General features: G+C 42.3%; 1 protein-coding gene across 1 annotated transcript; it reads left to right on the forward strand.

The window, feature by feature from the left end:
- Positions 1-9,998: 9,998 nt before the first annotated feature.
- On the forward strand, positions 9,999-12,098 carry BCL2A1 (BCL2 related protein A1). Its single transcript, XM_065734318.1, has 2 exons — positions 9,999-10,451; positions 11,940-12,098. Exons 1-2 carry the CDS (start codon positions 10,032-10,034, stop codon positions 12,042-12,044), a joined length of 525 nt encoding a protein of 174 aa, XP_065590390.1. The 5' UTR covers positions 9,999-10,031; the 3' UTR covers positions 12,045-12,098.

The raw sequence follows: 12,098 nt of genomic DNA on the forward strand, positions 1-12,098 counted from the left end.
GTCAGATACTATTTCAGATGGTTCTTGTTATCTGTGCTTAACCAAAATCATTAGGCAAATTATTTAGCAGGGTGCACAGGGATTTTAGCAGTGGGATTCCCATTAATATGGCCAGACGTGCACAGCTAAACCTCTGCACTAAGCTCTCTCTGCACAGTATTGCCTTCTTCCAATATCTTCTCAATAGTTTGTTTTGTCTATACAGAGATGCTGTAGAAAAGCAAAGGTAAAGCTTTACACATTTTAATCAGTCAAGAGTCAATACTGCCTTTCTTCATGTTCCTCTAACCAAAAGAAACCCTATGATGCTGTATGACAGAAAGTGAATGTGCTAAATTAAAAGCAACATCATCACTGGAACTGATTGTATTGATCAGCCCTTTGTAAGCTTATAACCCCACTGCTCTACTCAAAATAAGTTTTTACAAATTCCTCAAGCATCAACAGTGACTGATACAATAATTCACCCACGACAAGTCAGTCTGCACTGACTCAGCACCCTTCCTAGTTTAAATACATCAGAAGGCACCAAAATCCCAAACTTCACTAAGGAGTGGGGATGGGAGAGACCTCAGCATTAGTCTACATACACTATTACAGACACCTTGGTGTTGCATCTGAACACACGCAGTGCAGGGACATGGAAAGACAACACCACTGAACGTGCTGAGCTTTAACAGTGAACTTACCTGTAGTATTTTGGTTGTTTAACAACTGAACCTACTGTAAAACATATTCTGGCATCAGTGGCAGAGGACAAGCTTCCTATGAATAGCAAACAAGCAGGAAGACAGATTACAACATTTCTGCCTCAAATCCCATTGCACCGCCATTCAGATAGCTGCAAAAACCACATGCAAGTATCACCCGTACCCAGGATATCAAGGAGAATTTAAACTGGTGTTGTCCACCTGGATCTATCAAGCTGGAGCAGTTCAGATTCTGCTTCACAAAAAGCTGAGCTGTCTCCACAGTAGGAACAGGGTGGAAGAAGGGAGAAGTAGAAGAGAATAGGAACCACAGCAGTAGTTGCAAGGCAAGTCATCAGCACACGTGAATCAGTGCCCCCATTCTGCATTGTTAGAGCTCTGCAAAACCATTAAAAGAAATGAAATTGTAAAGCTGTGGGGGATTCATCTAGCTAGCAGAGCTGTCTTAGCTGGAAATTATGAGCTATACATAAGGAGGCACTAATTGAAATTCTATGGTTGGTAGCAAATAGGGCAGACTAGACAGTCTGTTTCGAGTATGCACTTTTAAAAATCAATACTTAGCAGAAGGAATCTACCTGGGCCTTGTCTACACCCAGTAGCAACAAGGTTGATGTAAATATAAAGTAGAAGCAAAACATGACCAAGTCATAACTGCAACACTGCCTGAGGGAGATGACAACATATGGTATAGGGCAGCAGAGCTGGAGTACAGCTCCTTTTTACAGCTGGTAGCTAGAAAAAAATCTTGTATTTTTGCTTGTAAACCAAGTGCATTTGGTCTGGCCTCACTGAGAGCCAATAATCCTGCAGCTTGGAAGTGACATTTTACTGAGTCACTTTTCACAGCAGAACATCACTTGCAGTGTATCGTAGTGGTTGTAAACGTTTGTCTCAGCATTCCTATCTCATTAACTTTACCAGAAGTCAGAGAAGAGGTCTGCTGAACCTAAGTGCTGTTTCAGACTTTGTCATCCTGCTGTTTCCTCAGAAGGAGATGGAAATATTCACAGCTTTTTAGGATGGAGAGGGCACCTTTAGAGATCCTGCCTCCCTCCTCCTGGAAGGAAGTACTGACAGAAAACATACGTGTACGTGAGGCTGCAAGGCCAGGCCTTGAAACTGCAGAATGGAAGAAAACATTTGAGTGGATGTTTTCGGATGAAAACATCAGTGTCTCAAAGAGATATAATAGCTACAGATCCCCAGCATACCTAGAACTCCTACTGATTTCACCAGAGGCCATGGGTAATGCAGATAGCCTTGTTTGGCAAGGCAGTACAATAAAACCCAGCATTTTCTCTGTTGAGCATCCAGCTGGATACCAGTAACAGAAAACTGGGCTACATCATGCAAGCATGTTGTGCTTTTACCATCTAAGAGAGATTAGCTTCTATTAAATTAGAAGTTAATTAACTATAAATGTGGTTTATCTCTATTACAATTACTTCCAATTCTCCCTTTGCAAAACATTACATAGTGACAGAACTATTTCTTCACTTAAAAATGAGATTCTACCCTTTTATGGACTCTCTTTTTAAACTACTTTGGAGAGCCACACAAGTTAATTAGTACACTAAGTACTGTAAATAAACTCCCCATAACTGAATAAGAACCCCTCTCTAGAAGAGGTGATTAGCAAATAATAGAGGACAGATTAAAAAATAAGTTGTTCTATACCAATTTCCACGTTGTATAAGAGTAGCTTCTTTAGAACAGAAGAAAGAAGAAGAGTATTTTCAGGAGCAAGGACCTCAGATCAGTGATAAACAACACATAAGAAAATGAGCTATCTCAGACACCTGTAACAGTTTAACAGAATAATCTCACAGCTAGCAAAGCTTACTGTGAAAGAGAATAACTGGAAGAGATAGACTGGATCAAACTATCCTTCAGATTGCATACCAAGCATTCAGACTTCAGTAACTTCACCAAAACACACCTGGAGAACTATGAGTACTGCAACCCCGGCACCTCTGGGAAGGCTCACATGCAATCTGCAGTGCCACATAGGGGAAAATGGGAACCAATAAACAAACACCTACACAGATGCCCAAAACAACACCTCTCCCCATAGTATGCTACATTAGGCTATGCTATTGAAAATAGCACATGAGCTTAGCAGAGATCAGCATCCCAGCAAGAGGCAACTAAACAGCACTACAGATAAAGAACAGAAGAAAAATACTAAGAGCCTAGTTCAGACACATCTGACAAAGAACTAGAACAATACACCTCTGAGTCACCTCTTACCTACTTCAGCTCTGCTAGATCCACAACTACAAACTCTCTACTAACCAATCCCAACCCAACTTCCTGGGAAGGCTGCTAAATACAGGTAAAAGGCAGCCACCTGACTGCAATTCTCTAATTTCCTCTATGTTGGAAGTGGGGAAGTGACTCACAGAGACTAGTGGTGATCTCAAGGTCAAAGCTGTGGCATAAGCTGAAAATATTTGCTGAATCAACACATTTTTTAGAGAAGCCTGTCTTGTAGATGGGAAAACTGAAACTCCAAGAGCTGGAGTGCTCTGCTAGACCGTACAAATGCTAGTTTTTTTATACATAGTATGAGGGCTGTACCTTCTGTGACTTGCTACCTTTTGTGGAGATCACTGGTCCCTGCCAAGGCATTCAGCTAGCAACTGAGCTGTGCTGACCAGAGACGATGTTTTCTCAGTCCCTCATAGGCAGCCAGAAAAATGAACTCCCCTTTGAATTGTGGGAGCCATTTGTTAGTTCAAGAATATTGAGAATGAATGTAAAGCAAACTAATTACTTTTGATGGGGGCTGAGTTCAAAGTTGCAAAGTAGATAGGGAATGGTTGTTTACTGTCAAGCTCCAGAAGGAGATTAAGGGCAAAGGAGAAGCAAGGATGCTGCTATCATTTACATTGCTTGAGCACTGACCACTGGATACACATTTCTCATTGAGAGATTAACAGTTACCCAGCACAAAGAGCAATTAACAACCTAGTCTAACTCGGTCAGTCCCATTCTCTCCGGCCTTGATGCAGTAAATCTTGTGAAACTGCCTGTTTTATTTGCTGCCAGTCCTTTATATTGTTAGTCTGCTGTGATGTCATATTGCAGAATCAGGAATAATTAAGAAAACATATGAGATCTTTAAATAAAGTTCCTTTCCCTTGAAAATCAATAACTTTAGGCTTCATTTAGCTTCCTGTAGGTAGATTCACGTTTCTGCACAGATGAAGTTACTGAAATCAATAGAGCTTTGCTGAGGCACAAGGGGGTCAGTCTGTGCAGAGCTCCTCTGATTTCATGAGCAAAGCACTCGCTGCTGGGTCCAAGCTTCCATCTGCATTCGGTTTTTAAAAGGATTCTCAGCTCTAGAATAAACTATGAAAGCCCTTGATTAAGTCATTATGATGCATAATTCCCTGGCATGTCAAGAATCTAGTCCCAGACTGACACAAAGGCAAGTCTGCTAAGGACGAATGAGAGTTCTGGGGTTTTACTGTGGAAATTCCAAATGACACATGTTGAACTGCTGGTGCAGAGTTTAGTTGCTCCTGATACTGATAGCCATTAAAATGCCTCACTGGTTAACTGTGACTGTAATGAAGGATGGCCATGGCTCCGCTTCTGTTTCTTTGGGAAACCAGCTTGGTGCTTTGAAAAGACTCAGCACTTCCCTTGGGTTTCATGGGTCAAACAGCCAGCACAAGGCAATCCCTGCTCCCAGCTGAGGCACTCAGGTATTGTTTTACTGTCCAGAAAAGTCAGCACAAACAGTAAATACTTTGCATTGAGATTAACTGAAAGTGCGTAGAGTACAGCTCAGCTTTCTGAAAGACAGAGCACTGCAGGGGTGTGAGCAAACACCACTATCAGCATCATTACTAACACACTTCCAGCTTCTGTGCTAAATTCCCTGGCTGAAACAAGGGCTCTATATACTGACACAATGGGATATTGGGTTCCTCAGTTCTTCCTGTCACTTGGCTGATGCAGGACATCTCATTCCACAATGGACAGTCCCAATTCTCAGGCTGCAAGTGGATGGAGTTAATTCAGTACCAAATTTTAAACTCTTTGAAAGTCTTACCAAACTGCATTGCAGTCTGAGTCTTCCTGGTATGCTAAGTGAAGGATTTTTAAAAAGAAATCTAAAAATATAATGAAGACTAGGCTCTAGGCACCACAGCATTTTTATGCAAATACAGAGGTGAAGAGGTAAAAAAAAAAAATGTGGCAAAATTACTGAATTAGGGTTCAGAAATGTGTTTTCACATAAATATGTATTTTGAGCATACAGAACTTGCTAAATTCACGTTACACATTCATGTCCCAAACATAATTTCTATTCAAAGCAGATCTAGATTGTTTATAACAGAGGAAAATTTCTGCATACCATACGTTTTATTATTTTTTTTATATAACTTAGAATAACTCATGACAATTTGAAAGGGGAATAAAAATAAATGTACTCTCAGAGTGGACCCTGCATATATAACAAACTAACAGCGAGTTATGAACCTCCATGAAGAGTGATTTATGGCAGAAATACCAGTGCTGCTACAACTCTCTTTTATACAGTTATGAACAGAGGGGATATCATGAAAAGGGAATGAAAATGATTTATCTAAAAGATATGTTATCTTCTGAAAGCAACGCATTTAATCTAGAAATCACTAACCCTTCAGCCAGTGCAAAGGTTTCTGGTATTATTAGGAGCAGATGCAGGCCTGATTTAAATGAGGGAGAAGTATGGAAGCAAGCATGCTCCAGGAGGGCTGAGGCCACAGCTGTCTCAGATGTGTGCCACCACATTTTAAATGTCACCACAATTTAGAGTATCTTTAAAGCACTGATGCAGCTGACACTGAATGCCAGTCTCTCCTGATATCATTACATCCAAAGTCATAGTTCAAAAACAAAGCTGCAGATCAAAATACAAACTGACTTTGCACATGTTCACACTGTACTCACTATAATGGAAGGAGCCAAAAGTCAAGAGCACTCTTGACTTATGGCAGTGGAGAACACCAAAAATTTTGGTTATCGTGTTGAGCTATGAGCCCTTTGACATGTTTCACAAATATTTACAAGCAGACCACTATTTTTCCTTTCCTTTCCTTTTGTTTTTTATTTTTTCCCACTTCTAGGGATAAGTTTTCAGCAGTGAAGTTGGGTTCAGCCTGAAGTGTTCCACTGGGGTCTGCAAGGTCTTGCTAAGCTTCAACCAAGACTAGTTCATGCACCACTGTCTGAGAGGCTCAGGTAGCCTTACATTTCCATGGCTCGCTGCCATGAAAATATCCTAATCCCTGATAAACATTTGGAAATGCTTGTGAGAACTTCGAGCAAAACATGTGTCCACACACATGCATGGGATGACACATGGCACACGAACGGTGCAGCAGTGTGCTTGGCTATTCCTTTGACTCATGGTGATGAGAGAGGCTGGGATCCAGAAGAAGCCCAGTTCCCAACTGAGCTGCCAGAGGAAGTGGCAGGGCAGTGATTGGACCCTAAATGACACAGCCAACTTGCTGTGTGGTAATTGGGAAGTGGGAGAGAGCTTGTGCCATATTGCTCAGCACTCAAGGGCTATTCTGCACTGCATAACAGCTCAGCAGAAGGCTCTTCGGTGAGTGTATGCTGGGGACTACTCCAGCTTTCCAGCTGGCCCAGAATGTCTCAGCTAGCCAAGCAGATGCGAAAATATCTGCACCCTCCCTTCCTTCCTGGAGCTCATCTTGTGTGCTCCGTCAGCATCTCCTGAGATACACAGCACGTAAGCTGGCTCTAAGTCTGTTTCAATTGTCACAGAATATGAGACCTAGGATCCTTAGGAGTCCCAGTGCTGCAGTGCTGCGGCTCTTTGCTGCACACGGAGTCCCAGGGCACCGACTTGGGGCTGGCACCCAGGAGGGACGAGGAGCTGAGCCTGCAGCCAAGGCGGCTGCGACTAGGTGGCAGCACTCCACTGGGCAAACCGAGCCGGGACCTCAGCGGGAGCCAACCGCTGCAGCTCGAAGGGAAACGGATTGGACATCCCAATCTGCTGGAAAATGGAGTCAAGTAAAAGTCACCAAAGCCTCCCAGAGTCTTATCATCAGGGCTGTCCAGGACAGCTGGGAAGTTAAAAGAGAGCCGAGCAGCTCTTTTGCTAAAAAGAGCTGTTTTGAACATCAGAAAGGGCAGAAAAACAAAAGAAAATCTGTAAGAACTTTCTCAAAAAACTCAGGCTGTTCCTCCAGACAAAGCCCGGCTGCCTTAGAAGAGTTCACAGTTCCCAAATTCACCTGGAACAGCTCTGGCAAGGCAGATGCAGCACAAACAGCTCCAAGGAGCTCTTGTCATTTTGGCTTAGTTTTGCTTGAAACAAGATAAGATACCATCATCTTTCACCAGTCAATTTTATGAGAATCTGTCAACTCACTTCCCATCTGCTGTGGAAAATAAGCCTTTTCAGGTTAGGTGAAGATGTGGAATCAAATCCACAAGCACAGGTTTAAATTGAAGTATTTGAAGCCCCTCACTATGCCAGGTAGCAAGGAGAGGGTTTGCATTTGAGCTTCCAAGTCTGGCAGCTTTCTATTTCAATGGTATTGTCAACATTTACCATGTATAAAAGAGAAAGTACATACAGGCAAGAGGAAAAGAGGAAAGCAGCAAGAGTGCAGCACAGCATGCAGCTCTGAGGAGACAGAGCAGGTAGGAGTAAGAGAAGAGATTCATTATGCTAAAGGTATTCACTTATAACTACAAAATGTGAATAAAATCCAGTAGGATAAAGGAAGGCACTGCCTAGTGCAGAAAATGAGAATCAGAGCACTATGATGTAGGTAATAGACCTAAAGCTGACTTCTTATAGTGCTCAGAGCTGAACGGTAGAGCTTGAGAAGCAGGGCAATGTGCTCTGGTCTAACCTATATATATATATGAGTACACACATATATACACATATATACAATAGCAACTGTCACAGCTACTAAACATCCAGCACTTGGAATTACACCCTGCACAGCATGCTACTGAAAAGAAAATGTGTCTGACATTGAGGTCAGCAGGCTTGGGCCAGCTTCAACAGCTGCATCCCAAGCTCTGGTCCCCAGTGTCACACCTTGCTGCTAAAGGCATCTGCTTAGAGTTGCCATCCTTCTGGAAGCTGAGCACTGAGCTTCACCCTTCAGCCCTGCTGAGATCAAGGGGATGGAAGAGCAGTGTTTGCACCCAAATTGCCAAGCTGTTAACATGGCTTTCTTTCAATAGTGGGGACATATTCACAGTGCTATCTCATCACTCTCTTCAGAATCCCAAACGCTCCGCTAATGAAGAAATACCAATCTCTGCCTTTGTTCTGATGCTGTAGATGGCGAAGAAAACAAAACCTGTCTCCCCAGGTACTGTTCTCTGTCCTCATATTCAAGGATTATTTAGATTCAGAATGAATACAAAAAGCTTTTCATTAATCGATTATTGAGAGAGTCAGAAGTGATTTATAACCTCATAGAATGTGTTATATGGAAGAAGGGTTCTTGTGATTTTTCCTCAAGTACTTCTCTCAGCCGTGTTTGCAGCAAGCACCTGACAGAAGAGGAGCTGAGCAGTGCCACCCCTGTCCCACAGATTCCTGCCCAGATCCAGATGAATTGGGAAGAGCTAAGAACCGTCACATTTTTAACTTGGTTTTTTTTTCCTTTTTTTTTTCTTTCCTATTTGCATTTCTACCCAAAAATGTTGGCAGTTTGCTGACAAAGCTGAGCGTACCAGAGGCAAAGACAGTCTGCCAAAGCAGCAGCTGGAGCTATGGGATGGAGGACACCTCTGAACCTCCAAACTGAGCTGTGGTAAGACACTGTGTGTGAAGAGGACAGCTAGTTTCCCAGCCCAACCCAATCCCAGCTCACCTGTCACAGGGTAGCATCCAATGTGAGTTTTTCCAGCTTTCCTCCCTCCCGAACCCATTCTGAACACAGTGAACATGGCACCATCCATTTCTTTGCTTCCAGCAGAAAGCCAAGCAAATGTTTCTCCTTGTTACTGATGCTACACCAGCTTGAGGTTTCAAACCCCGCTGCACATGGAAAATTACTGTGTCACCCTGAGCCAGGTTCACCACACACAGAGAAGGAAACCCCTCAGAAGGAAGTGGAAAGTATGCAATTCTAATCAATGGTTTTCTGCAAAACTATGATGTCAGAGCAGCAGCATATACAATCTGGGGGGACAAACCAGAGCTATAAATACAGCACATCTGCATCACAGCTCTCGACAGGCTTTGCTCCAGTGAGATCAGCAGCTCTGAAGCCTTTGCAGCGGGGTGAAGCTCTCACACCACAGCCTCACCCTTCAGCAACATCAGAGCTTGACTTGACACCTCTGCCTCTTTTCTCCCCAAATAACTGCTTGACCAAAACTTTGATTTAGAGAGTTGCCACTGTAGGTATCATGTGATTTTTTTATCTGACAAGAAAGAATCAGATGGTATCACACATCACCAGCTTCACCCTGTATTTTCTACCTCCTGTTCTGACATGCAGACTGCATTAGCATTGTCTTTTATACTAAAACTGTTTTTCACACCAAATTCCCTGTGGGGGAAAGAAATCTTTGAAGCTATCCAATCAAATCTTCAAAGAAGGACCTTGAAGAGCACTCACAGAGAGAGTGTGGGAAAGTTTGGAGAAAGAGATCATGCTATAAAGCTGGTTTTCCCCTTTTGCTTTCCATACTTATACCACTGCTGATCTTCCTCTGCCAGCTGTTGCATAAACCTCCCTGATGGATGAAAAAGCTTTAACCATTTCTCCATGCCGTTGCAAACTTCTATCAGGTTCTTCCAAAAATTGTGACATAGGACTAACCCATATGTCTGCAGTGCAGATTGCAGCTGTAACCAGTGGCAGTGAAGAGCTCTGGAGTGTGGGAAGTTGGGGATCAGAGCAGACTGCATTTTCCTACAGCATGCACTTTACAGGACTCTTTAAGTCAAATGCTGAATCTTTACACATGTTACAAAGCAAAAGACCCTGGGAAATGCAAATTTATTCTGCTAAAGAATGTGGTAAAAGATGGCAGATTTCAGTCATAGTATCATACTGTCTGTAAAAATAATCCACCACTCAAGAAGACTTTTTTCTCCCCGGAACAGCCATTTGTCTTTCATTTCCGCTATGAATTTATTCCACAGCCCACACGAGCACTGTCATTACATTTGACAGAAACTTTGTGGTAAAACCAAAAAAATTCCATCAAAACCAGAAGATATAAAGCTGTGTGCATGTCCCGTGGCTGCTCATTACTGACCCTGACTAAGAGCAGCACACTGCTCTCTGAGTTGTGTACTAAATGGGAACTGCTGAGTTCTATTACGTTTATTATTTAGCTCAAGATTATCTGCAATATGTGCTTCAGGAATCACATCTTGGACCAGCTCAAACCAGAGTTGCTCATGTCTTGCGAAACATTGCATCTTCACTCCAAGATCAGACAGAAGAGGCTCTCAGACCCTTCTTGGACAGAATTGATATCACCTCCGTGGATGTTGCCAAGAGAATTTTCAACGGAGTCATGGAAGAAAAGTTTGCTGATGGAAATACTAACTGGGGTCGAATTATGACCATATTTACTTTCGGAGGTCTTCTCACCAAAAAGCTTCAAGAGCACGGAGTTCAGCTCACTGCGGAGGAGAAGGAGCAGATTTCTTATTTCATCACAGAGTACATTATAAATAACAAAGCCGCATGGATAGATGCAAACGGTGGCTGGGTAAGTTTCAATTTGGTGTCTTCTCATTTTCCACTGAAGTGTAGATTCAAAGATTTGTCTTACTTAAGGGAAACTTTTGTTACAGACACTTCCAAAAACATTTTATCCAGGATTTTATTTGGTGACTTAATTAATGTTTGCAATGTCTGCCTGAGATTTACAGTGAAAATGTTGCTTCTGCTTTGAACAGAACAATGATAAAAGACATCTTTCTTTTGAAAAGAGCACTTTCTGTTAACAGCCCAAACCCTAGAGTAAGACTTGAATCACATGACCATACAATAATACAGGTGCAGAGAGACGTTAGGAAACCACCTGGTCCAACCTTCCAACCTCATGTTCAAAGCATGGTAAACAAGGCGTTCCATCACACTTCTCATTACTAAATGTAAAACTGAATGCATCCTATGGTTCATGCAGCAATTATGCTTCCATAGAAGCAAGCTGGTCCAAAAACACTGAAGTCTGAGGCAAGGAAAGAATACACAAGTCTCATCCTCACAGTCAAGTCAGTACTTCTCCTGTGGATCTCATGAAGCTGTTATTTAATCCCTTAAATTAGTTTACTTGAATTTACAGGTAAACACTACGGGGTCCAACCTTTTCTATCTGTTTGGACAGAGACAATCCTAGAACTTGCATACATCAATGGTCAAAGCAAAGAAAAGCATTTGTCAATATGTGGATTAGTTCATCAAGCTGCTGAAATTCCCTTCTGCTGGTAGAGACAAGGTCTCTTTTGCTTTGCATAGTTTCACCCTGACAGTACCCTTCTCCCCTGCACTTTGGGGGAAGCCGAGTATCAGTGACATCAGAGGCAGTTATTTCCCTGGTACTTTCTTTATTTTACCTATTTGTAAATGTTACTTTCTCTTTCCACTCCTCTCTAGTCTCGCTTCTATTTCCTCTTTGCTATTTCTTTTTTTCCTTCACTAGTTTTCTAGTGTTCCTCTTTATTCTGCTAGTTTTCCTGCTTCTCTGTCTGGTAACATTAAAAAAGGTGGTAATGAGTCACAGACCCTTGATGCATCAGATCTGTTGTAATGCTCCTCTCAGCACCGCTTGCAAACAGAGTTATTTTTATTTAGGAGAAGTATCAACTTCAGGCAGAATTCTGTCATAATATGTGGCTTATCACAACAGAATAAGGATGTTAAAGGAAGATATTTATAAGCATATTATTACATCAGAGACACGGTGCTTGTATCTTCCTCTAAGATGTGGGCTCAGATGATGCAATTCACACTCATTTTCTGTTTACATAGGGAGGGCACAGTCTTTACTTGGAGATAAAACAAACATTCAGCAAGGTGCAGCTATTTCCAGCTATTAATTTTGAAGCCCTGTTCATCTGTTGGAGGCAGAGCTGCGAAGAGCTGCCTCCCTGAGCACAGCAGTGCAGCAGTGTCACTGTGATACCAGCACAAAATGGTGCACCTCTCCTGCACATCCTCAGCTGGCCCTAACTGTGCATGTTCTTTTCTACAGGAGAACGGTTTCTTAACAAAGTTTGAAAGAAGATCACCGCTATCTTTCTCTACAATTACAGACATATTTGCAGCTGTTTTATCCTTGTTCAGAGAGTACTACTGAAATAAGCAGAGCTGCTTGCTGCCACAAGCTTTATTGCTCAGTTTTCCTCCAAGC

Source organism: Cyrtonyx montezumae, unplaced genomic scaffold (genome assembly GCF_038088225.1).
Source record: "Cyrtonyx montezumae isolate F1298 unplaced genomic scaffold, pur_monq_1.0 scaffold_17, whole genome shotgun sequence".
Taxonomy (NCBI): Eukaryota; Metazoa; Chordata; class Aves; order Galliformes; family Odontophoridae; genus Cyrtonyx; species Cyrtonyx montezumae.

Excerpts from the sequence above, each read along its gene's own strand:
- BCL2A1 (XM_065734318.1), top strand. The coding sequence starts at position 10,032 with ATGGGAACTGCTGAGTTCTATTACGTTTATTATTTAGCTCAAGATTAT. Across the intron at positions 10,452-11,939 it reads TAGATGCAAACGGTGGCTGG|GAGAACGGTTTCTTAACAAA; the intron begins GTAAGTTTCAAT and ends TCTTTTCTACAG.